The sequence below is a fragment of the Leucopleurus acutus genome (genome assembly GCF_964270905.1).
Source record: "Leucopleurus acutus genome assembly, chromosome: 10".
Lineage (NCBI taxonomy): Eukaryota > Metazoa > Chordata > Mammalia > Artiodactyla > Delphinidae > Leucopleurus > Leucopleurus acutus.
Window position 1 is genome coordinate 12,367,217 of NC_139153.1, and position 27,414 is coordinate 12,394,630.

Below are 27,414 nucleotides of genomic sequence, written 5' to 3' on the forward strand. Positions count from 1 at the left end.
AAATCAAAGAGGAAATCGGACAATACCTAGAAACAAATGACAATGGAAACACGATGGCCCAAAACCTATGGGATGCAGCAAAGGCAGTTCTAAGAGAGAAGTTTATAGCAATACAATCCTACCTGCTTTTGCACAGCAAAGGAAAATGTAAACAAGGAGAAACGGCAACCCTCAGAATGGGAGAAAATATTTGCAAATGAAGCAACTGACAAAGGATTAATGTCCGAAATTTACAAGCAGCTCATGTAGCTCCATATCAAAAAAACAAACAACCCAATCCCAAAATGGGCAGAAGACCTAAATAGACATTTCTCCAAAGAAGATATACAGATTGCTAACAAACACATGAAAGGATGCTCAACATCACTAATCATTAGAGAAATGCAAATCAAAACTACAATGAGGTATCACCTCACGCCAGTCAGAATGGCCATCATCAAAAAATCTACAAACAGTAAATGCCAGAGAGGGTGTGGAGAAAAGGGAATCCTCTTGCACTGTTCGTGGGAATGTAAATTGATACAGCCACTATGGAGAACAGTATGGAGGTTCCTTAGAAAACTAAAAAGAGAACTACCATACGACCTAGCAATCCCACTCCTGGGCATATACCCTCAGAAAACCATAATTCAAAAAGAGTCATGTACCACAGTGTTCATTGCAGCTCTATTTACAATAGCCAGGATATGTAAGCAATCTAAGTGTCCATCAACAGATGAATGGATAAAGAAGATGTGGCCCAAATATACCATGGAATATTACTCAGCCATAAAAAGAAACGAAATTGAGTTATTTGTAGTGAGGTGGATGGACCTTGAGTCTGTCATACAGAGTGAAGTAAGTCAGAAAGAGAAAAACAAATACCTTATGCTAACACGTGTATTTGGAATCTAAAAAAAAAATGGTTCTGAAGAACCTATGGGCAGGACAGGAATAAAGACGCAAATGTAGAGAATGGACTTGAGGACAGGGGGAGGGGAAACGGTAAGCTGGGACGAAGTGAGAGAGTGGCATGGACATTATACACTACCAAATGTAAAATAGCTAGCTAGTGGGAAGCAGCCACATAGCACTGGGAGATTAGCTCGGTGCTTTGTGACCTCCTAGTGGTGGGATAGGGAGGGTGGGAGGGAGACTCAAGAGAGAGGAGATATTGGGATATATGTTTATGTATAGCTGATGCACTTTGTTATAAAGCAGAAACTAACACACCATTGTAAAGCAATTATACTCAAATAAAGATGCTAATAAATAAATAAATAAATGAAAACATGGAGTTAACAGTGATATTTGGAAGAAGGCACCTGGTGACACTTGATGGGATTTGCCATTAGTTTGGCCAGAAAACATGGCTTTCCCAGGAAAACTTGGCTATGTTCTGTTGTGGGTGACTTTGATTACTTACCTTTCCTTCTTCATGTGTCCTATGTGGAAATGGTTCCTGACTCTGCATCTGACCATTACAATGGGGACTCACAGTCTTTCTGACAGGTGGCAATGCCATTAGGTTCCCTTATAGGACCCGTAGCTTTGTCTTGTTTGGGGCATGGTGAATATGGGTACAGTTTTGGTTGTCATAGTTGGGTTACGGGTAGGATGCTACTGGCATCTAGTGGGGAGGGGTCTGCGATGCGGCTGAGCATCCTACAATGCACGGGACAGCACCCCTCCAACAAGGAATTATGTGGCCTAATAAGTCAGTAGTGCTGAGGTGGTCTGTTTTCGATGGGTTGCTAAGAAATGTGAAAGATTTCATTCAAGAGTGATAGTGGGAGAAATGAAAAGCAGATATCTAGAAGGAGAGGCAAGTGTGTGTATATGACAGGGAGGAAGTTGAGTAGGAGCTATAGAAGTGATGTGTGTAAGGTGGTACCCGGACCCACCAATTTGAGTTTTGTAGATATTTTTGGAAGAAAATAAAATGCCTAGGTTCACACTTTGTATCCTGCTTTGTGTAGTTAACCATGTAAGATAAATATGTGCAATAAATAATTGAAAAACTCTCAATATACCGACTGTCTTAAGTCATACTCAGAGGATTCTGGGAGTTGAAGATCCCCTTTAGGAATTAGGCTTAGCTCCTGGCAGATAGTAGGTGCTCAGTAAATATTCGCAACCAGAGTGAGTTAAGGGGAAGAGGAGAGGGAAAGGGAATGGACTCAGAGGCCACTGGAGCAGCTGCCCTGGGTCTACCGCACACAAGCCAACTCCATGGAAGTTCCCTGTTGAAGAAGGTTGGGAACCGTGGAGGACTTCTGCCATTAAGGCTTGTGTTCAGCTGTCTTTACTAAAGCTGTGCCTGTGTCTACCCTGGGATCCAGCAGTTCCACTCCACAGTATGCAATCAGCAGAAATGCTTATGCATATTTACTAAGTCATGAGCTTTCAAGAATGTTCACAGAAGTAGTACCATTCATAGTAGCCCAAACTGGAAGCTACCCAAATGCTCATCAGTAATAGAATAGATAAATAAATTTATTTAAAAAATTGCTAATGGACTTGAGGACATGGGGAGGGGAAAGGGTAAGCTGGGATGAAGTGAGAGAGTGGCATGGACATATATACATTACCAAATGTAAAATAGGTAGCTAGTGGGAAGCAGCCGCATAGCACAGGGAGATTAGCTCAGTGCTTTGTGTCCACCTAGAGGGGTGGGATAGGGAGGGTGGGAGGGAGACGCAAGAGGGAGGAGATATGGGGATATATGTATATGTATAGCTGATTCACTTTGTTATACAGCAGAAACTAACACACCATTGTGTTAGCAATTATACTCCAATAAAGATGTTAAAAAAATTGCTAATGATGAAATATTTCAAAGCACAATAGGGTATAAGAAAAATAGGCATTCTAGTTCCTACCACCCAGATTTAATGAAGGTTAACATTTTTCCTGTTTGTTTTTTTTTTCTTCTTCTTCTTCTTCTCTTTTTTTTAAAATTTTTTATTTTTTATTTGAGAAATAGAACCTTCTGGTGGCCTTAGTGTTGGGGGTGGGGTAGAGGTGGGTGAGTGATGTAAAGATACTGGATTGTAAGAGTGGGATGACCTGGGCTTTCTCTGCAGGTCTTCCCTTGACATGGAATGAGTTACCTGTCACTGGCACCTAAACATCAAGCAGAGTAGTCAGCGAGAACATCTCCCCATTAAAGATTCCACAGTACCACAGAAGGAATAGGAAGAAGCCATGCCTTTCACCTCTCCTGCTCTCTGAAAAATAAAACACTTTGCAGTAAGTGTCCTTTAAGGACACAATGCCTCTTTTGTTGAAATATAAAAGAATTTGGCTTTTTCCATCAAATTGTGATTGGAATACCGTGAATGTTTTGATTGCGCTGATGTGAAAAAAAGAACAGGACAGGGTTTGGTGTTTTCAGTGATTGCTGTAATTGTTAGCAGGAACACATTCCCTCTTCTCTTCCACTCAGGCTGGCTCATCAGGACGCAGAGGATTGAGAGTAACATTGTCATGGGGATAACCTTGAGTCTGCTCTGGTTTATATTAGAAGAAACATTTGCAAACTTCTTTACTTAGTATTAGCATCATTGATGATGGTAATTTTTTTGTAACTCTCTTCCTGTCATGAGGCCCATAGTTGAGACTGGTTCCCTTTACTGAGTGCTTGCTAAGTGCTAGGCATAGTCCTAAGCCCTGTGTGTATGTTCTGTTTCCTCCTTGTAATAACCCCTGAGGTAGGCATTGTTACTGTCTTCACCTACAAATGAGAAAACAGGTGTGGGGAGGTTGATTAGGTTACCAGGGGTCACCGTAGGAGTGGCAGAGCCATGAGTCACATCTCATTTTGCCTGACTCCAAAGCCATGTTCTCAATCAATCACTAAATGAGGGCCACTTGATATTGGTATTTGGGTTAACAGAACTGTAAAGTAGGAGGTAAGGTTCTGGGAACAGGATCTGGGCTGACCACTTCCCAGTCCTATCTAATGCAGCCTCCTCTGAGTCTGAGGTAGGTGAGGCAGGCGGGCCTGCTCCCATTTCACAGATGAGGACTCTGGGGCCAGGCAAGCAGTGAACTTGCCCAGAGCCATACAACTATTGTTGGGCTGGAGATTAACCAGGGTCTTTTGAAAACACACTCCAGCTCTTTACGCTCTGCTTCAGCTTGGTCTCTGGCTACCTTGGTTGACCTTCAGCCCGGCACTTAACTGTAAGATTAATGCTGTTTCACCATCTTTTAAACAGGAGGAGTACTACCTGTCTCACTTGTTAGAGATTATAGAGGGTTAGCTAGCAGTGTGTCTTTTAAAATTCTTGGAGACACACACCATTTAGATACGTATTTATTTAATCACTGTGGTGCTTTATGATGGGAGATAATGCTTTTGTTTTTTTTGGCCACAGCGTGTGGCTTGCTGGATCTTAGTTCCCCAACCAGGGATTGAACCTGGACCACAGCAGTGAAACATCGAGTCCTAACCAGTGGACCGCCAGAGAATTCCCGAGATAATGCTTATTTGTTAGATTTAGTTACATATACATCTTTATTTTTGATATTCTGGTTAAGTTATTTGGTAAGTCAACTGGAAGTTGAAGACCTTAACAGAGATATTTTTCTGCACAGACTGAGTCAGTGTTTTTCTAGAGGCATCATAGCTAACCTCATCTTATTCTGGGTTGCTTTGAGGTGGCAGCTGCTCCCTGGTGGTTACCTGTTAAAGGCGCTAACTGGAGACACCCAGAAGGGCCCGACTCTACTGTCCTGCACAGGTGAGGCTGGTGGGTCTTTCCCCAGATGACATGTTTCATTCCAAAATAGTTTCCTATGCTGTTGAAAAGAAACTCAGTGGCCGTCTTGTATAAAAGAGTGAGTATGACAAACTCTACTGACTTGGTCGGTAGGAAAATAGGATGGCAGGAAATACTGTATGTACAGACCCAAACATAGCACCTAGCTCACAGAGAGCTCTTAATAAGTGGCCTTCCTCCTCCCTCATTTGGCCTGTCAGAGGGTTCCCTCTTGGAGACTTTTTCCCCCTTTGACAGGCCTATTACAAATCTCATGACATGTTTAACCTTTACAACTTGTCTGTTTGCTCTCGCTCATGAGTGGGTCATTGTGAGGAAGGAGACCATCTGTCTTACAGATAAGTGGTGGTGTCCTGCCAGGTGGCCGCGGCAGAAGCTCATCCCTTGGGTTTAGGACTCATGTTATCTCCAGTCCTGGACTGACATACTTTGAAGCCACCATCTGACCGAAAAACCACAGAGCTGCAAGTCGGTCAGCAAGTCTCCAGGGTGGCAAAGAAATAATTATCTCAAGCAAAAATGGATAGCACTTTAAGCCCTGAAGACGCAGAAAGGTTTGGGTCAGGACTCAGCATCTCAACAGCCCAAGAAAACTGTTCTCCTAACCCAATTTTTCAGATGGGATTTTCGAGCTTCTATTTTTGACAACATTCCCGGTTATTGACCTCATTGTCAGGAATCTGGAAGTGCATGAAGTTCAGCTTTAGGGATATAGCCCCTTGAAAACGTCAGAAATCTTTCAAAGCCTGGGGTGGTAGCCTCTGTGGTAGAAATAGGCCATGAGGTGGAAAGTTGTAGGATTCTTGGGTACCTCAGGTTGACGGCCTCTTAGGTCCCAATTATTATCTTCTTTCCTGAATTTAATAGTAGAAGAAAAAGTGAAGGGTAGAAGGAAAAGTGAGAGTGGAATGTATTATATCCACTGAGTGAGTCCTTCTTCTGAGAAAAGTGCATGTCTTAATATCAGTGTTGAAAACAGTGACTGGCATGTAATAGGTACTCAATAAACGCTTTTAAAGAATAAGTGAAAGTTGTGTAATTACTGTAGGGAATTCAAAGATGCTTAAGAAATAGCCTAGGAATGTAGAGTCCACCTGAGAAAGAGTGAGCAGGGAATTAAAGTTATCTGGTGCTGGGTAAATATGTTTATTCCTTTACTCTCAAACTTTCCCCCTAACCTTCCCTACCCCTCTATACCTTTAGAAAAAATAAAGATTTATTTGGAATCTGCTAGATTCCTCACTTGCTAGAGTGAGGCACATATAGCTGACTCATCTATAGCAGAAAGAGACAAAGTTTAAGGCCAAGTATCACAGATTGGATTCTCTGGAAACAGATGCTTAGATAGAGCTTGGTGTGAAGAATATTTCTATAAGGGGATCCACACCTGTGGAAGGGATGGGGAGGAAACAGGATTGGGCAGAGGGAGAAGCCAAGACTACAGTGCAGGTCCAGGACATTCCACCCAGTCCTTGGGGCTCTGGGGTATAAATGACGCACGTAGGATTTAGCTATGGTGAACTCACACGGCTGCGCCTTTATGCCTCTGCCGTGGTTGGTCCTCGCTGGCTGTAAGGCGGCTCTTTGCAGCTCTCCTAAAGGAGCCGAGAGCTGGAAGCTTCTGCTGATGCCACGCCCAGCAGCTGGAAAATCATTCCTTCCTCATAGGGGGATCTGGCTGGTGCGTCTCCACACCTACTGCACCAAGTGAGATTCTCTGGGGGTCCAGGCCTGCATGCAAAGTGAAGAAATGTTTTGAGTCTTGTTCCAAGCGGGATCATAACCTCTTTGGGAGCCTTGGATGTCAGAAACCCGTGGTAGAGGGTGACAGATGTGACCCGGCTGGGGCTGGATTTGGGGACCAGGCTCACCTCAGCATCACAGATTGAGGTGAAGGTGCTGATGGGCACTTTGCTGAAGCCGGTCCTGCCGGTTCCTGTTCCTGTTCCTGTTCTGGTTCCTGCCCTGCTCACTCTGCTCTCGCTGTTCCCCAGGCCAGATCACCCAGTTCTTCACGTCTCCTGGAACGATGCCGTTGCCTACTGCACATGGGCCGGGAAGCGGTTGCCCACGGAAGCCGAGTGGGAGTACAGCTGTCGAGGAGGCCTGCAAAATAGGTACTTGGAGGGTCTCATCTTTGCTTAACAGTATGTGGACCTTTTTCTAAATCTACGGAACTTACTTTGGCTGGACAGTTGATTTAAAACCACAGCCAGATCGCAGCTTACTCCTGCTGGGCTTTCTTCCTGCCCGTGAAGTTACTTAGGAACCATGGATGCAGGGATCACCACCCCCTGACAGTCTCCCAAAGCCATGTGTGTGGTGAGGTGGGCTACGGCAATTGAGCCCCCATCCCCGTGTCACATAGTCCTCCTTAGAGCCTCCTGGCAGGCTGCCTTGCTTTTTGGATTTTCTTATTTTAGGCATCTCCTGAAGCAGCAATATATCTTTTGCTTCCAGAGCCATGAGACAAAAAACTCATGTTTGGGTCACATCTAGGAAAGGCTCCTTAAAATAACGAAGGCTTTATAAAAAAGTGCGGTGTGATGTTGCCTGATCATGCTTCCATATAAGTCCAGGATGATGTCTGCTTTCCCAGCCTCCTATAAGCCCTTCTTTTAGTTCTGTGATTTATTTCAGGCCTCCTGAGTCCTCGGGAGAGACCAAGGTTGTTGTGAACTTGACGTGAACTGGTTGTGCGGAAGTTAAAAAAAAATCCTGATTAAAAGCTTTATGTATTTTTTTTTTTTTTAAAAATAGCTCACTCGGAACAAGCAAGCAATGTTCTCTCTTTCACTGCCTTCCTCCTCTTGACTTTCGTCCAGAAGCCTGTGTCTGTTTGACAGGCTGATGCCTGTGTCTCTTCTGACAGACTCTTCCCCTGGGGCAACAGACTGCAGCCGAAGGGCCAACATTATGCCAACATTTGGCAGGGCGAGTTTCCTGTGACCAACACCGGAGAGGACGGCTTTCGAGGGACTGCGCCTGTGAGTAGCGAGGCTTGTGACGGATGGCGGCGGCTGCAGCGCACCGAGAAACCACCAGCAATGAGTGAAAGCGCTGCTCGCTCTCTGCCCCACGTGCTGCCCCCTTCCTGCCTCCGTCCACCACCGCACGTAGCAAATACTAATAATTAACCAGACGTTCTTTTTCTGTAACACCTTTTTCCTTCCGATTCCATAACACTTGTTGTGGAAACTTTGAAAAAAAAAGAAGTGTACACAGGAGAAAATTGAAAGGATCTGGAATCCTACCACCCACAGATAGGTAACCCCTGTTAACGTTTAGGTGCATTTCCCCCCATTCGTCTCCTATGTTGATGATGCTCCTAATGGCTAGTAGTTAGTGAGCACTTGCAGAGTGCCAGGCATGTTGCTGAGCCATTTGCATGAATTATCTCATTTAATGTCTCTTCAGCTCTGTAAGGTAGGTACTGTTATCCCCATTTTCCAGGTGAGCATTCTGAGGCACACAGAGGTTAACTAACTTGCCCAAGGTTATACAGCTGGAAAGCAGCACAGCTGGGATTTGAACCAGGTCGGTTTGTTTTCAAAGGCCATGCTCTTAACTACCATAGATGCCAGCATAAATGTTTCTGGTGTATATGTGCCTATATATTTTTTACATATTGCTTTTGGGTCATACTATAATATTTAAAATCCTACTGTTTTTCCCTGTGTAATATCAGCAACATTTTATCTGTCATTAGCAGTTCTTCACAAATACATGTCTTTTAGCAGCTGGATAACTTGTCATTTGAATGAACCCTAATTTATTTACCTCTTATTTTTGCAAATTTATATCTGTTTTTCTGCTAAACAACAATGAACATCTTATGCATAGATATTAAATTGTATCTCTGATGATTTTTTAAAACATTATTATTGGAATATAGTTGATTTACAATGTTGTGTTAGTTTCTGCTATACAGCAGAGTGAATCAATTATACATATATATATCTCCACTCTTTTTTAGATTTGTTTTCCACGTAGGTCATTACAGAGTATTGAGAAGAGTTCCCTGTGCTATACAGTAGGTCCTTATTAGTCTGATGATTTTTTAAAAGATAGATTCCTAACAGTGAAATTAGTGAGTCAAAGACTAGAAAACTTTCTTCATAAGGGTTTCAGATATATATCCAAACTCTTTTCCAGACTGTGTATCGCAAGTTTCCCTCCATGAGTGTTCCTTTCTTTCTGCTCTTTTGTCAGCAAAACCATACATTAATGAAGCAATGTTAAAAGCATTTCGTTTTCTCTCTTTTTATTTTTTTAAACATCTTTATTGGAGTATAATTGCTTTACAATGGTGTGTTAGTTTCTGCTTTATAACATAGTGAATCAGCTATACATTTACATATATCCCCATATCACCTCCCTCTTGCATCTCTCTCCCACCCTCCCTATCCCACCCCTCTAGGTGGACACAAAGCACTGAGCTGATCTCCCTGTGCTATGTGGCTGCTTCCCACTAGCCATCTGTTTTACATTTGGTAGTGTATATATGTCCATGACACTCTCTCACTTCGTCACAGTTTACCCTTTCCCCTCCCCACGTCCTCAAGTCCATTCTCTACGTCTGCATCTTTATTCCAGTACTGCCCCTCGGTTTTTCAGAACCTTTTTTTTTTTTTTTTAGATTCCATATATATATGTTAGCATACGGTATTTGTTTTTCTCTTTCTGACTTACTTCACTCTGTATGACAGACTTTACGTCCATCCATGTCACTAAAAATAACTCAGTTTTATTCTTTTTTATGGCTGAGTAATATTCCATTGTATATATGTGCCACATCTTCTTTATCCGTTCATCTGTCGATGGACACTTAGGTTGCTTCCATGTCCTGGCTATTGGAAATAGAGCTGCATTGAACATGTGGTACATGACTCTTTTTGAATTATGGGTTTCTGAGGGTATATGCCCAGTAGTGGGATTGCTGGGTCATATGGTAGTTCTATTTATAGTTTTTTAAGGAACCTCCATACTATTCTCCATAGTGGCTGTATCAGTTTACATTCCCACCAACAGTGCAAGAGGGTTCACTTTTTTCCACACCCTCTCCAGCATTTATTGTTTGTAGAGTTTTTTTTTTACACCTTTATTGGAGTATAATTGCTTTACAATGGTGTGTTAGTTTCTGCTTTATAACAACGTGAATCAGTTATACATATACATATGTTCCCATATCTCTTCCCTCTTGCGTCTCCCTCCCTCCCTCCCTATCCCACCCCTCTAGGTGGTCACAAAGCTCAGAGCTGATCTCCCTGTGCTATGCGGCTGCTTCTCACTAGCTATTTATTTTACGTTTGGTAGTGTATATATGTCCATGACACTCTCTCGCTTTGTCACAGCTTACCCTTCTCCCTCCCCATATCCTTAAGTCCATTCTGTAGTAGGTCTGTGTCTTTATTCCTGTCTTACCCCTAGGTTCTTCATGACATTTTTTTTTCTTAAATTCCATATATATGTGTTAGCATACGGTATTTGTCTTTCTCTTTCTGACTTACTTCACTTTGTATGACAGACTCTAGGTCCATCCACCTCATTACAAATAGCTCAATTTCATTTCTTTTTATGGCTGAGTAATATTCCATTGTATATATGTGCCACATCTTCTTTATCCATTCATCCAATGATGGACACTTAGGTTGTTTCCATCTCCTGGCTACTTTAAATAGAGCGGCAATGAACATTTTGGTGCATGACTCTTTTTGAATTATGGTTTTCTCAGGGTATATGCCCAGTAGTGGGATTGCTGGGTCATATGGTAGTTGTATTTGTAGTTTTTAAAGGAACCTCCATACAGTTCTCCATAGTGGCTGTACCAGTTCACATTCCCACCAGCAGTGCAAGAGGGTTCCCTTTTCTCCACACCCTCTCCAGCATTTATTGTTTCTAGATTTTTTGATGATGGCCATTCTGACTGGTGTGAGATGATATCTCATTGTAGTTTTGATTTGCATTTCTCTAATGATTAATGATGTTGAGCATTCTTTCATGTGTTTGTTGGCAGTCTGTATATCTTCTTTGGAGAAATGTCTATTTAGGTCTTCTGCCCATTTTTGGATTGGGTTGTTTGGTTTTTTGTTATTGAGCTGCATGAGCTGCTTATAAATTTTGGAAAATTAATCATTTGTCAGTTGCTTCATTTGCAAATATTTTCTCCCATTCTGAGGGTTATCTTTTGGTCTTGTTAATGGTTTCCTTTGCTGTGCAAAAGCTTTTAAGTTTCATTAGGTCCCATTTGTTTATTTTTGTTTTTATTTCCATTTCTCTAGGAGGTGGGTCAAAAAGGATCTTGTTGTGATTTATGTCATAGAGTGTACTGCCTATATTTTCCTCTAAGAGTTTGATAGTTTCTGGCCTTACATTTAGGTCTTTAATCCATTTTGAGCTTATTTTTGTGTGTGGTGTTAGGGAGTGATCTAATCTCATACTTTTACATGTACCTGTCCAGTTTTCCCAGCACCACTTATTGAAGAGGCTGTCTTTTCTCCACTGTACATTCCTGCCTCCTTTATCAAAGATAAGGTGACTATATGTGCGTGGGTTTATCTCTGGGCTTTCTATCCTGTTCCATTGATCTATCTTTCTGTTTTTGTGCCAGTACCATACTGTCTTGATTACTGTAGCTGTGTAGTATAGTCTGAAGTCCAGGAGCCTGATTCCTCCAGCTCCGTTTTTCGTTCTCAAGATTGCTTTGGCTATTCGGGGTCTTTTGTGTTTCCATACAAATTGTGAAATTTTTTGTTCTAGTTCTGTGAAAAATGCCAGTGGTAGTTTGATAGGGATTGCACTGAATCTGTAGATTGCTTTGGGTAGTAGAGTCATTTTCACAATGTTGATTCTTCCAATCGAAGAACATGGGTATATCTCTGCATCTATTTGTATCACCTTTAATTTCTTTCATAAGTGTCTTATAATTTTCTGCATACAGGTCTTTTGTCTCCTTAGGTAGGTTTATTCCTAGATATTTTATTCTTTTTGTTGCAATGGTAAGTGGCAGTATTTTCTTGATTTCACTTTCAGATTTTTCATCATTAGTGTATAGGAATGTAAGAGATTTCTGTGTATTAATTTTGTATCCTGCTACTTTACCAAATTCATTGATTAGTTCTAGTAGTTTTCTGGTAGCATCTTTAGGATTCTCTATGTATAGTATCATGTCATCTGCAAAGAGTGACAGCTTTACTTCTTCTTTTCCGATTTGGATTCCTTTTATTTCCTTTTCTTCTCTGATTGCTGTGGCTAAAACTTCCAAAACTATGTTGAATAAGAGTGGTGAGAGTGGGCAACCTTGTCTTGTTCCTGATCTTAGTGGAAATGCTTTCAGTTTTTCACCATTGAGGAAGATGTTGGCTGTGGATTTGTCATATATGGCCTTTATTATGTTGAGGAAATTTCCCTCTGTGCCTACTTTCTGCAGAGTTTTTATCATAAATTGGTGTTGGATTTTGTCAAAAGCTTTTTCTGCCTCTATTGAGATGATCCTATGGTTTTTCTCCTTCAATTTGTGAATATGGTGTATCACGTTGATTGATTTGCGTATATTGAAGAATCTTTGCATTCCTGGAATAAACCCCACTTGATCATGGTGTATGCTGTGGTGGTGCTGTTTGATTCTGTTTGCTAGTATTTTATTGAGGATTTTTGCATCTATGTTCATCAGTGATAGTGGCCTGTAGTTTTCTTTCTTTGTGACATCCTTGTCTGGTTTTGGTATCAGGGTGATGGTGGCCTCGTAGAATGAGTTTGGGAGTGTTCCTCCCTCTGCTATATTTTGAAAGAATTTGAGAAGGATAGGTTTTAGCTCTTCTCTAAATGTTTGATAGAATTTGCCTGTGAAGCCATCTCGTCCTGGGCTTTTGTTTGTTGGAAGATTTTTAATCACAGTTTCAATTTCAGTGCTTGTGATTGGTCTGTTCATATTTTCTATTTCTTCCTGATTCAGTCTCGGCAGGTTGTGCATTTCTAAGAATTTGTCCATTTCTTCCAGGTTGTCCATTTTATTGGCATAGAGTTGCTTGTAGTAATCTCACGTGGTCTTTTGTATTTCTGCAGTGTCAGTTGTTACTTCCTCTTTTTCATTTCTAATTCTATTGATTTGAGTCTTCTCCCTTTTTTTCTTGATGAGTCTGTCTAATGATTTATCAATTTTGTTTATCTTCTCAAAGAACCAGCTTTTAGTTTTATTTATTTTTGCTATGATTTCCTTCATTTCTTTCTCATTTATTTCTGACCTGATTTTTATGATTTCTTTCCTTCTGCTAACTTTGGGGTTTTTTTGTTCTTCTTTCTCTAATTGCTTTAGGTGCAAGGTTAGATTGTTTATTCGAGATGTTTCCTGTTTCTTATGGTAGGATTGTATTGCTATAAACTTCCCTCTTAGAACTGCTTTTGCTGCATACCATAGGTTTTGGGTCGTCGTGTCTCCATTGTCATTTGTTTCTAGGTATTTTTTGATTTCCTCTTTGATTTCTTCAGTGATCACTTCGTTATTAAGTAGTGTATTGTTTAGCCTCCATGTGTTTGTATTTTTTACAGATCTTTTCCTGTAATTGATATCTAGTCTCAGAGCATTGTGGTCGGAAAAGATACTTGATACAATTTCAATTTTCTTAAATTTACCGAGGCTTAATTTGTGACCCAAGATATGATCTCCTGGAGAATGTTCCATGAGCACTTGAGAAAAATGTGTATTCTGTTGTTTTTGGATGGAATGTCCTTAAATATCAATTAAGTCCATCTTGTTTAATGTGTCATTTAAAGCTTGTGTTTCCTTATTTATTTTTATTTGGATGATCTGTCCATTGGTGAAAGTGGGGTGTTAAAGTCCCCAACTATGAATGTGTTACTGTCCATTTCCCCTTTTATGGCTGTTAGTATTTGCCTTATGTATTGAGGTGCTCCTATGTTGGGTGCATAAATATTTACAATTGTTATATCTTCTTCTTGGATCGATCCCTTGATCATTATGTAGTGTCCTTCTTTGTCTCTTCTGATAGTCTTTATTTTAAAGTCTATTTTGTCTGATATGAGAATTGCTACTCCAGCTTTCTTTTGATTTCCATTTGCATGGAATATCTTTTTCCATCCCCTTACTTTCAGTCTGTATGTGTCTCTAGGTTTGAAGTGGGTCTCTTGTAGACAGTATATATATGGGTCTTGTTTTTGTATCCATTCAGCCAATCTGTGTCTTTTGGTGGGAGCATTTAGTCCATTTACATTTAAGGGAATTATCAATATGTATGTTCCTATTCCCATTTTCTTAATTGTTTTGGGTTCGTTATTGTAGGTCTTTTCCTTCTCTTGTGTTTCTTGCCTAGAGAAGTTCCTTTAGCATTTGTTGTAAAGCTGGTTTGGTGGTGGTGAACTCTCTCTCCTTTTGCTTGTCTGTAAAGGTTTTAATTTCTCCATCAAATCTGAATGAGATCCTTGCTGGGTAGAGTAATCTTGGTTTCAGGTTTTTCTCCTTCATCACTTTATATTAGTCCTGCCAGTCCCTTCTGGCTTGCGGAGTTTGTGCTGAAAGCTCAGCTGTTAACCTCATGGGGATTCCCTTGTGTGTTATTTATTGTTTTTCCCTGCTGCTTTTAATATGTTTTCTTTGTATTTAATTTTTGACAGTTTGATTAATATGTGTCTTGGCGTATTTCTCCTTGGATTTATCCTGTATGGGACTCTCTGTGCTTCCTGGACTTGATTAACTATTTCCTTTCGCATATTAGGGAAGTTTTCAACTATAATCTCTTCAAATATTTTCTGAGTTCCTTTCCTTTCCTCTTCTTCTTCTGGAACCCCTATAATTCAAATGTTGGTGCGTTTAATGTTGTCCCAGAGGTCTCTGAGACTGTCCTCAGCTCTTTTCATTCTTTTTTCTTTATTCTGCTCTGCAGTAGTTATTTCCACTATTTTATCTTCCAGGTCACTTATCCGTTCTTCTGCCTCAGTTATTCTGCTATTGATCCCATCTAGAGTATTTTTAATTTCATTTATTGTGTTGTTCATCATTCCTTGTTTCATCTTTAGTTCTTCTACGTTCTTGTTAAATGTTTCTTGCACTTAGTCTATTCTTTTTCCAAGACTTTGGATCATCTTGACTATCATTATTCTGAATTCTTTTTCAGGTAGACTGCCTAGTTCCTCTTCATTTGTTAGGTCTGGTGGGTTTTTATCTTGCTCCTTCATCTGCTGTGAGTTTTTCTGTCTTCTCCTTTTCTTATCTTACTGTTTTTGGGGTCTTGGGGTCTCCTTTTTGCAGGCTGCAGGTTCATAGTTCCCGTTGTTTTTGGTGTCTGTCCCCAGTGGCTAAAGTTGTTTCAGTGGGTTGTGGAAGCTTCCTGGTGGAGGGGACTAGTGCCTGTGTTCTGGTGGATGAGGCTGGATCTTGTCTTTCTGGTGGGCAGGTCCACGTCTGGTGGTGTGTTTTTGGGTGTCTGTGGACTTATTATGATTTTATGCAGCCTCTCTGCTAATGGGTGGGGTTTTGTTCCTGTCTTGCTAGTTGTTTGGCATAGGGTGTCCAGCACTGTAGCCTGCTGGTTGTTGTGTGAAGCTGGGTGCTGGTATAGAGATGGAGATCTCTGGGAGATTTTTGCTGTTTGATATTACGTGGAGCTGGGAGGTCTCTTGTGGATCACTGTCCTGAAGTTGGCTCTCCCACCTCAGATGCACAGCACTGACTTCTGGCTGCAGCACCAAGAGCCTTTCATCCACACGGCTCAGAATAAAAGGGACAAAAAGTAGAAAGAATGAAAGGAAGGAAGGAAGGAAGGAAGGAAGGAGGGAAGGAAGGAAAGAAAGAAAAAGATAAAATAAAGTAAGATTAAATAAAGTTATTAAAATAAAAAATAATTGTTAAGAAAAAAATTTTTATTAAAAAGAAAAAAAAATGGATAGAACCCTAGGATAAATGGTGGAAGCAAAGCTATACAGACAAAACTCACACAGAAGCATATACATACACACTCACAAAAAGAGGAAAAGGGGAAAAAGTAATAAATCTTGCTCTCAAAGTCCACCTCCTCAATTTGGGATGATTTGTAGTCTATTCATGTACTCCACAGATGTAGGTACATCAAGTTGATTGTGGAGTTTTAATCCGCTGCTTCTGAGGCTGCTGGGAGAGATTTCCCTTTCTTTTCTTTGTTCTCACAGCACCCGTGGCTCAGCTTTGGATTTGGCCCCGCCTCTGCCTGTAGGTGGCCAGAGGGCGTCAGTTCTTAGCTCAGACAGGACGGGGTTAAAAGAGCAGCTGCTTCGGGGACTCTGGCTCACTCAGGCCGGGGGGAAGAGAGGGGTTTGGAGTGCGTGGCGAGCCCGCGGGGGCAGAGACTGGCGTGACGTTGCACCAGCCTGAGGCGCGCTGTGCGTTCTTCCGGGGAGGTTGTCCCTGGATCCCAGGACCCTGGCAGTGGCGGGCTGCACAGGCTCCCCGGAAGGGGTGTGTGGATAGTGACCTGTGCTCGCACACAGGCTTCTTGGTGGCGGCAGCAGCAGCCTTAGCGTCTCATGCCCGTCTCTGGGGTCCGCGCTTTTAGCCGCGGCTCACACCCGTCTCTGGAGCTCCTTTAAGCAGCGCTCTTAATCCCCTCTCCTTGTGCACCAGGAAACAAAGAGGGAAGAAAAAGTCTCTTGCCTCTTAGGCAGGTCCAGACTTTTCTCAGGACTCCCTCCCGGCTAGCCGTGGTGCACTAATCCCCTGCAGGCTGTGTTCACGCCGCCAACCCCAGTCCTCTCCCTGCGCTCCGACCGAAGCCCGAGCCTCAGCTCCCAGCCCTGCCCGCCCCGGCGGGTGAGCAGACAAGCCTGTCGGCCTGGTGAGTGCTGGTCGGCCCCTATCCTCTGCGGGAATCTCTCTGCTTTGCCCTCGGCATCCCTGTTGCTGTGCTCTCCTCCGTGGCTCCGAAGCTTTCCCCCTCCGCCACCTGCAGTCTCCGCCCACGAAGGGGCTTCCTAGTGTGTGGAAAGGTTTCCTCCTTCACGGCTCCCTCGCACTGGTGTAGGTCCCGTCCCTATCCTTTTACCTCTGTTTATTCTTTTTCCCTACCTAGGTACGTGGGGACTTTCTTGCCTTTTGGGAGGTCTGAGGTCTTCTGCTATCGTTCAGTAGGTGTTCTGTAGGAGTTGTTTCACGTGTAGATGTTTTTCTGGTGTATCTGTGGGGAGGAAGGTGATCTCCGCGTCTTACTCTTCCGTCATCTTCCCCTCATCTGCCTGTTTGTAGATTTTTTGATGATGGCCATCCTGACTGGTGTGAGGTGATACCTCATTGTAGTTTTGATTTGCATTTCTCTAATGATTAGGGATGTTCAGCATTCTTTCATGTGTTTGTTGGCAGTCTGTATATATTCTTTGGAGAAATGTCTATTTAGGTCTTCTGCCCATTGTTGGATTGGGTTGTTTGGTTTTTTGTTATTGAGCTGCATGAGCTTCTTGTAAATTTTGGAGATTAATCCTTTGTCAGTTGCTTCATTTGCAAATATTTTCTCCTACTCTGAGGGTTGCCTTTTCTTCTTATGTTTTTCTTTGCAAAAGCTTTTAAGTTTCATTAGGTCCCATTTGTTTATTTTTGTTTTTATTTCCATTTCTCTAAGAGGTGGGTCAAAAAGGATCTTGTTGTGATTTATGTCATAGAGTGTTCTGCCTTTGTTTTCCTCTAAGAGTTTGATAGTTTCTGGCCTTACATTTAGGTCTTTAATCCATTTGGAGTTTATTTTTGTGTATGGTGTTAGGGAGTGTTCTAATCTCATACTTTTACGTGTACCTGTCCAGTTTTCCCAGCACCACTTATTGAAGAGGCTGTCTTTTCTCCATTGTATATTCTTACCTCCTTTATCAAAAATAAGGTGACCATAGGTGCATGGGTGTATGTGTGAGCTTTCTATCCTGTTCCATTGATCTATCTTTCTGTTTTTGTGCCAGTACCATACTGTCTTGATTACTGTAGCTTTGTAGTATAGTCTGAAGTCCAGGAGCCTGATTCCTCCAGCTCTATTTTTCTTTCTCAAGATTGCTTTGGCTATTCAGGGCCTTCTGTGTTTCCATACAAATTGTGAAATTTTTTGTTCTAGTTCTGTCAAAAATGCCATTGGTAGTTTGATAGGGATTGCGTTGAATCTCTAGATTGCTTTGGGTAGTATAGTCCTTTTCACAATGTTGATTCTTCCAATCCAAAAACATGGTATATCTCTTCATCTGTTTGTGTCATCTTTAATTTCTTTCATCAGTGTCTTATAGTTTTCTGCATACAGGTCTTTTGTCTCCTTAGGTAGGTTTATTCCTAGGTTTTTTTTTTTTTTTTTTTTTTTGCAGTACGCAGGCCTCTCACTGTTGTGGCCTCTCCCATTGCGGAGCACAGGCTCCGGACGTGCAGGCCCAGCAGCCATGGCTCAGGGACCCAGCCAGTCCGCGGCATGTGGGATCTTCCCGGACCAGGGCACGAAACCATGTCCCCTGCATCGGCAGGCGGAGTCCCAACCACTGCGCCACCAGGGAAGCCCGTATTCCTAGGTATTTTATTCTTTTTGTTGCAGTGGTAAATGGGAGTGTTTTCTTGATTTCACTTTCAGATTTTTCATCATTAGTGTATAGAAATGCAAGAGATTTCTGTGCATTAATTTTGTATCCTGCTACTTTACCAAATTCATTGATTAGCTTGAGTAGTTTTCTGGTAGTGTCTTTAGGATTCTTTATGTATAGTATCATGTCATCTGCAAGCAGTGACAGCTTTACTTCTTCTTTTCCGATTTTATTTTTATTTCTTTTATTTCTTTTTCTTCTCTGATTGCTGTGGCTAAAACTTCCAAAACTATGTTGAATAATAGTGGTGAGAGTGGGCAACCTTGTCTTGTTCCTGATCTTAGTGGAAATGGTTTCAGTTTTTCATCATTGAGAACGATGATGGCTGTGGGTTTGTCATATATGGCCTTTATTATGTTAAAGAAAGTTCCGTCTATGCCTACTTTGTGGAGGGTTTTTATCATAAATCAGTGTTGAATTTTGTCGAAAGCTTTTTCTGCATCTATTGAGATGATCGTATGGTTTTTATCCTTCAGTTAGTTAATATGGTTTATCACATTGACTGATTTGCATATATTGAAGAATCCTTGCATTCCTGGGATAAACCCCGCTTGATCATGGTGCATGATCCTTTTAATGTGCTGTTGGATTCTGTTTGCTAGTATTTTGTTGAGGATTTTTGCATCTGTGTTCATCAGTGATACTGGCCTGTAGTTTTCTTTCTTTGTGACATCTTTGTCTGGTGTTGGTATCAGGGTGCTGGTGGCCTCATAGAATGAATTTGGGAATGTTCCTCCCTCTGCTATATTTTGGAAGAGTTTGAAAAGGATAGGTGTCGTTTTCTCTTAACACAGTCAGGAAAGATGTCTTGTGGCGAGGAAGTAGCACCTTACTGGGTTTGTTGTTACAGAGAATAATTTTCTTTCAACAATCTTTCAAACAGTTGTCATTTTAAAAATATTTGTATTTTTGTTTCAGACAAATATGATTCTTCCAAAATTTATTTATGAATGTAGCACACATATGTTATTTGGAACATGACCAAATGATTCCAGAATTTCAACTGAAATAATAAACAAGTGAGAAAGACTGAGACACTGGAAAAGATGAAGGGTTAGGAGACACTTGACCTATGAGAACTTTAAAAATATTTTGAGCCATATAGTTGTTTTTTTTTTTTTTTTTGCAGAGTTAATGTAAAAAAAAAAGTTGCATGAGAATATGTTGCCCTTAAATAGGCACATAGGTGCATATGTGTGTGCTTCTAAAATTCTATATATATGAGTTAGGTATATGATAAAGGTACCGACACAAACCAATGGGAACTGGATGTATTATTCAACAGGCAAAAGGCTAATCAGGCCATCTAGAAGTTGATTCTTCTCAAGTTTCCTTCAAGATCGCTTGTGCTCTCATGGGTGCATAATTTTTTAGTCAGTAAAATGAGTGATTAGAGACCTTGGGGTCTAAACTATCTCAACCTGTTCTCAACCATTTCCTGGGTAAGAAGCCCAGCCAGTATCTCATGGGCCACCTTTTGTCGGCAGAACCGAGCTGCAGGATGAACAGAATAAGGTGCTGGATGAGGTTGCTCATGACACCCCAGGAAAGATGATAGTTGGTGCAGAAGCTGGACAGTGGCCATCACGTGGTTTGAGAAGGGCCTCGGCAGCCTGGAGGTCCCTCTTCAATGGGAGTCTGTGTGAAGTAGGGCCACTGCCCGTAGCCTTGAAGCCTATGGCATGGGCTTCTGATGGACCACACAAATTATACTAGCGCCTGCCAGTGTTCATAAAAGGCCATGAGAAGCTGAATTGGACAGTTACGAATATTTTACAGCACTTAATGGCTACAGAATTTCTTGTCATTATTTAAGCACATGAGCCTCCAAGGCAAATAGTCATTTATTCTCAAGTCAGTGCACCTTTTCAGAAAACACCAGTTTCCGTATAAAATAAGGATACTTTACAGATATTTTGAGTTGGAACATTTAACTGTGGGTTCAACAGATGTCTGTTTGGAGTATATTCAACAGAACTTACCTGAAGAAGTTGCCATAGAAGTTCCTAAGACAAAATTAGAACAGTTACCAGGAGCCCGCAAATAATCAATGTGAGAAACAGGACCTGTGGAGAAAAAAAGCAGCAAGTTATACAGAGGCCACTTCCACCTGTGTTTGGAATGAGACTAGACAAGATCTATACCGTTAAATTGGGACTGTTTACCCAGAGAATGATCTCAAGTCCTCCGTAGCTGCCTTGTTGTGTCCACAGGCCCTGGTCGGTTGAGAGCAGGAATTGAACTTTAACGATAGGATGGACTACAGTGAAATAGCTCCCTCCCCTGCTATTTTATGTGTTTTATTATTTTCAGTCTGGTTGTAGACTGAGCAGACTATTCTGACCACAGTGAATTTGAAGAATTGGATCTGTATTTGGTTAGGCCTCTGTTGTACAGTTGTTAGTGTTTTGGTTTTCATGCCTATCAGCTCATTCACCTGAAAATAAGCATGTTTGAAGTATTTCTCATGTACATTTGTCTTTTAATGAGCTTTCTGGAAGGAAGCTTTGGTTGGTGTGATTAATTTAACCATGAGCGTTTAAAATTTTTATACTGTCATGTGGTAATTTTGCGGGTGGTGACCTCCTGACTTTACCTCACTTAAACGTCATATTGTTTAAAGAGGGAAAACCCCTCAAACCTTTGAGTAGATGCTCTTATTTCCTCATGTTATGGTTTAACCGCTCCAGATAGGCTAACTTGCTTGCCCGGTGGTTGCTGCGTGTTGGCACATAAAGGGGACCTCAGGCTGACTGACCTGAGAGCCCCTCCACTCGTCCGCTCTCTGAGCCTGAGAAATGATTCCTTCTTCCAGAACGTTCGTTCCATCTCACTTGCTCTTGCGTCCCTTGCTCCTTCCCTTCTTTCCCTGAAACAACTTATTTTCTCCTTTTCCTTCCTTCTCTTTCCAGCTGTTATTCTGTCTTGCTGTTCCTGATCATCTCCAAATTCTTGAAAGGACAGTGTATCCTCTGGCCTTTCCTCCTTTACTGTCTCTCTGTCTTTTGAACTCTGACCTCAATTCCCACAAGGCACTTCTACCTTTGTTGAGAAGGGTTCGCCTTCAGCCCGAAATCTCTCCCTCTTGGGAGTTCCTGCACCTTTTCTTTCATTATCTTACCTTACTCATCCCACCCTGCCTTTCAGGATTGGATTTTTAATTTTTGGTATCCTCCTCCTTTCTCCCTCATTAAAGCTCATTCATGTCTATGTCATCAAACCCTTCCTGCTTTCATTCGACACGCATGGAATTACTGAATGAAGCAATGAATAGGTACTACTGTTTCCATAATGAATGCTGAGTGAGGAAGCAGAGTGGTAAACATTTTCAGCTTTCCACCTCGCCTGGATTAAGTTTTTTTTTCGGAGTAGCTTCATAACTTTGAAGTGCTCTGAATTGCCCAAGTGTGAGATGCTTCCATATTTATGTGTCAGTCTAAAACCTTCTGAAGCCAAGTAGAAGTGAATCGTATTCCTTTTAGTTCTACCTCATTAATTGGGAAAAAAACATGGATTTAAAAAAATATTTTTAAAAAAAGAACCCCAAAGATAACAGTATTTTTTTCATTTAAAAAATAAAAGTTTTCTTCATGTATGAGAATTTCTATTACAATATGTTAGGAAAAATTTTGTGTCCCTAAAATAGCATAACTGTTCTGTACATATTTACTATTCAGTCAAAGATTTTTCTCTCCTCCTCCCCACCCTCCTTCTTACACAAGTGTTGCACTTTGGTACCATGTCTGTGACAGTATTATGTGGCAGACTGTCTGGTCTGCCTTTGAAATGTGATCAAACTACTTGCTGAAGAGGCTGTGCAGCTTACCTCATACTTCCACATGGCAGAGATTGCAAACCCTCTATGTATTACAAATACGCTCGGTAATGAATTCACATTTTCTTTATAAAAACAAGTCCCCTCAGTGTTGCAATGATAACGACTGAGGCGTAAAGATAAGCTGGTGAGTTGGAAGGGGCTGGTGGAGAGGATAGAATTGGCTTGGGGTCTCTCAGTGCTAAAAAGACATCATGGCCAGCAGAGCTCAGCTCTGATGACAAGACTGATACCAGGTCTAATATGGTGTTCCTGTTATGCTTTTGAAGGTCTGAAGATGGTTTACCCCTCACTCCCCAGTCAGATACAGATTTGACTTATGACCAGTACCAGTCTCTCTATTAGGAATAATTTCATTGACTGTCGTACTATGTAATGTGAACTCTTCTTAGGTTTCTAAACTCCCTTTGAGAGCTCAAAGCTGAAGAATATCTTTCTTTGTTTCTACATTGGCCAGATTGTATTTTCACTGGTGGAATGAGAATTAATACTCATACTTTAAAGTAAGAGTTCTTTGTACATGTTTGTACCAAAGAGGTTTTCTAGACAAGATGAGTACTTTGACATTTCCCCCTTTTTTTAATTTTTAGGTTGACGCCTTTCCTCCCAATGGTTACGGCTTATACAATATAGTAGGGAATGCCTGGGAGTGGACTTCAGACTGGTGGACCATTCACCATTCTGTTGAAGAAACGATTATTAACCCAGTGAGTATCAGTCTCAGAGTATGTATTGTGAAGAGGTTACATCCATCCCTTGGGCAGGCTGTGGCAGCAATTTCATGTGTTTCGGGTATTTCTTTTCTATTGACGTTAATCTTGGAATTTCCCCAAAGGGATATTAAGCACTTGTCTCTCATTTCAACCTTAAAGCATTGTGTAGACATGTCTATGGACATTTTATATGCTGCTGGATTGCAGTGGTGTTAATGATTGAGGGAATCTGTCTATAACTTTAGAAATTATTTCAGCCTCATAAATGTGATCAAAGTGAGATATATAAATAAGTATGCAAGATGCATTAATGTTTATTAATAACTAGTGAGATCTGGTAGATGGTATTTATCATCCAGCTAATTGCCTGAGTTTTCATTGGTTGAAATTTTGATTGAAGAGCATTGTTTGGAGAAAATGAGAAAGGATGTTTTCTGGGTGAATGTTGAATCAGGAAGTTGAGTCATTTCATGATTATTTGCTGAACTCCACAGTATGGCAGTTCAGTGCATCATAAACCTTGGGAATTGAGACAACCATGTTTAAGTTTTACCTTTTCTGGCATGGGAGGAATGTTGACTGCAGTTAGTGAACTACTCTGCCTCTAAAACCAAGCTCTCCCAGCAGAATATACAAAAATTGAGATGCTACAAAAACTGGGCATGTGGGTGGGAAGTACTTCCTTTAAAAAGAACATGACTGAATATTTCTTGTGTAAACAGATTGGGGGGAGAATACCATTTAAAAATCCTATCTCTAGCAAACTAGACATTCATAAGTCAGATCCAAGAATGTATATTTATACCCAAACTAGCTAGACTGGGAACTTAATATGTTTAATTTTAAACCTTAACCTCTTGAAAAGGCATAAAAGGTAGTGATAAAGAAAATTAATTCTTTGATCTCTTCTCAGTAGAGCGTTGAACAGCTCAGAGTAATTGAAGAAATTGTCAGACCCTGCCTCGGGCCATTTTTCAGAATACGGGGATAAATTTGTGTGATATGCTTGATTTTTCTTCACAGAATAACACGTGGATTGCTCATGAATAATCTAGAGACAGAAATCTACTTTCTTGGGGGCAGATGAAAAAGCTGAGTTTTTCGGAAACTGTCATTTCCTCCTTGTTTTCCTTGTACTTTCTGGCAGGGCTGGTGGAAGTAGTGGTCAAAGACAACCCATCTCTCCAAAGTGAGAATAAGGTTGTGAAGTTCTCAGTGGGTTTGTGGTTGGGAGACGCCATTCTCTACTGGCAAGATGTGACTTGGCGTTTGCTGTCAGAATCAGAAATAGAATTTTTTTTCCCCTCAGATTAAAGCATCTGCATGTTTAGAAGGGGGTGCACGAGGCTTCAAAATGCTGGCAAGTTGTGAATGTATCTCTCTGACCATCTGTTGTTGAGCTGAGTGCTTATTGGTTTCAGTTTTATAATTGCTTGTGTTTCTTCTAAGGATTTACAGAAAAATCCATATTTTTCTTGTTTTCCCCAGTCCCGGGCTCTATCTCAGATGTTGTCTTTGGTCTATAAATCATTCTCCTTGTAGGTTTCTCTCTGTCACAGAGGCCTCATTTGCTTCCTTATTTGACTGGGATAAAATTCAACAGTTTTGAGAACTAAATCCCAACTCCCTTGCAAACTCAGACTCTTTCATTGAAATCTTCACAGCTCTCCTTCATTTGTAGAGCCACTGCCTGTCTCTCATCTGCATTACTGCATCAGCTTCCCAGCTGGGCTCCCTGCCATCACTCTTTCTGCTCTACTGCAGCTGTAATGATCTTTATAGAGGACACGCTTAATGCTGTCACTCCTCTGTTTAAAATAAAGTACAAACTCTTGAACATGACTTCTGAAGGCTAAAATAATTTAGCCCTTGCTGATCTCTCAATGGCCACAGCTTTTTCTTCTTCTTTCAACATTTAATTATGAAATGTTACAAAAATTTGGACAAGTACAGAAAATAGCATAACAGATACCTATGATATCGACCATTTTGATTTAACGTATATTGACAGTATATTGTATTTACTGTATTTCTTTTAGCTAAAGAACAAGAACAAAAACTAGTCAACACTTGATATTTGTCAGTATTTTTAATTTAAGCTATTCTGGTCAGTGTATAGTGCTATCTCACTGTGGTTTTTTAGTCATCGTATATGTATATTAAAATTTATTTTGTTGAAGTACAGTTCATTTACAGTGTTGTGTTAACTTCTGCTGTACAGCAGAGTGATTCAGTTACACATAAATATACACATTCTTTTTCATATTCATTTCTGTTATGGTTTATCACAGGATATTGAATATAGTTCCCTGTGCTATACAGTAGGACCTTGTTTATCCATTCGAGATATACTAGTTTGCATTTAGTCATCATATATTAAAGTCTGTATCTGACAACTCTCATATATGGCCACTCTGTCGATCTGCTTCTGTTGTCTGTTGTTCTTGAATTTTGGTCACATCTTGTTTTCTCACATGCCTTGCTATTTTTGATTGAGTACCAGACGTTGTTTAAGAAAAACTGTGGTGATTATTTGAGATCTGGATAGTGGGATCTTTCTCTAGAGTGGACTTACCTTTGCTTCTGGAAACTTCTATCTCATATTAGCTTATTCCAATCACGAATTGAGATGACTTGAAGCTGAGCTTCAGTCCCTGTGAGGGCTAGTTGGGTATAGTTCTTCAGGGTACCAACGAACAGTCTAGGGGTTTTCCATGACTTTTCTTCCTTGTAGGGCGCCGAGCTCCAGGTTTTTCTTCCTTGGCCTATAAGTCTATGCAAAGTTCTTTTCAGCTTCTCAGCATTATAGCTGCTGCCATTGGAATCAATAGACCACTGGGAAAATAGGCTCGTCTCTCTGGGCTTCCCTTCTCTCTGGGATTTGAGCCCTGCAGTTCCTCACAGCCCTGATAGTTCTCATCTGATCTGTTTAAACTCCCAGTTGTCTTTGAGGTCTTTTTTCTTTTTTTAATTAATTAATTAATTTTGGCTGCGTTGGGTCTTCGTTGTTGCGTGTGGGCTTTCTCTAGTTGCGGGGAGTGGGGGCTACTCTTCGTTGCAGTGCGTGGGCTTCTCATTGTGGTGGCTTCTCTTGTTGTGGAGCACGGGTGCTGGGTGTGCGGGCTTCAGTAGTTGTGGCACACAGGCTCAGTAGTTATGGCTCGCGGGCTCTAGAGCGCAGCCTCAGTAGTTGTGGCGCACGGGCTTAGTTGCTCCACAGCATGTGGGATCTTCCCGGACCAGGGTTCGAACCCGTGTCGCCTGCGTTGGCAGGCATATTTTTAACCAGTGCGCCACCAGGCAAGTCCCCTCTTTGAGGTCTTAATTTATTTGCCTTCCTTCCCCGATGGCCTGTGTATTACCAGTGCCTAGCAGAGAACCTGGTACATAATAACTGGTCCTATAATAAAGCCAATTCCAGATACCTAGAATCAAGAGAGTTTGGTTACTCTTCATACTCCAGGTGTTTCAAAAGCAAAGGCTAGTTAAAAACAGATATTTTCAGGAAAAGCTTTGGACCAAAATACCCATGTGATTAGTAAACATTTCAACCCAGGAACTGACCTCTTCAGTGCCATGTGTATATTTTAGTTCCAAGACTAAATCATAATGGCAAATCATTTTAAATCTTCTTTGCAGAGCTTAGGAAAAGTCAGTGCTCTGTATGCAGAGGCTATTCGGGGATTATCTTTTTCTTGTTCAGTGACTTCCAGGGAGCAAATGTTAATCATTAGTGTTTATTTTATTGGGTAGTCATTTATGGCAAAAGCAGGTGGTGGAAACACCTTGTGTGCTTTGTACACACACTCCTAGGAGAGACTGAGCTATTTGGCCATATGGAGTGAGGGTCATTTTGGTCTTACCTGGTAGAAGGTTCTTGGGAGTGTGCATGCATGTGTGTGTGTGTTTTCTGGAACTACTTAGGGTGGCATCACCTCTTCCCACACAGATACAATCCAGAGTGTGGCTGTTGCTACTACTGTTTTTTTTCACCCAATAATTATAATAATAAGAGATGATTTGTGGTTTTTTTCCTTTTCACTTACCTAACCCGGAGACCCTTATTAATCTGTGGCAGTGTGTGGTGCTTTCAATAAAAGACTATGTAGAGCTTATATAGCATCCTGATTTCCCACACTTGCATCCTCACTCGCACTACCCTGGTATCATGCTGACTTGTTCGCTGATGATGTGAAAGGATGGAGTGATCTATAATATCTTTTCCACTCTTAGAGGTACACGGTTTCATTCAGGCAGCTTTTTTTCCCTAAGGGAAAGAATTCTAGTCTTAGAATTAGTCACAGTAACTTGGATTATAGCTCTGCCGCTTAATAGTAAAGGAATCTCTCTAAACTTAGAATATATCTTAAGTTTCCTTATCTACAAACTGGGAATAACTATACCTATCTCATGAAATTGTTGGGAAGTTAGATTTGATAATGTTGTATGTAAAAATACTTTATACCCCAAAAGTACTATTGTGGTGGTGGTTTACTCTTTTTGTTTAAATTATTTT

The 27,414-nt window shown here is 41.1% G+C and overlaps 1 protein-coding gene across 2 annotated transcripts in view; it reads left to right on the plus strand.

Annotated features, from left to right (window-relative positions):
* Nucleotides 1–27,414, plus strand: part of SUMF1 (sulfatase modifying factor 1) — a 118,644-nt gene that overhangs the window by 55,516 nt on the left and 35,714 nt on the right. For both annotated transcript variants that reach the window (XM_082848883.1, XM_082848884.1), the window contains 4 exons: nucleotides 4,645–4,727; nucleotides 6,761–6,883; nucleotides 7,639–7,753; nucleotides 22,776–22,892. In XM_082848883.1, the coding sequence (XP_082705009.1) occupies nucleotides 4,645–4,727; nucleotides 6,761–6,883; nucleotides 7,639–7,753; nucleotides 22,776–22,892 (438 nt within the window). The remainder of the gene's footprint in view (nucleotides 1–4,644; nucleotides 4,728–6,760; nucleotides 6,884–7,638; nucleotides 7,754–22,775; nucleotides 22,893–27,414) is intronic.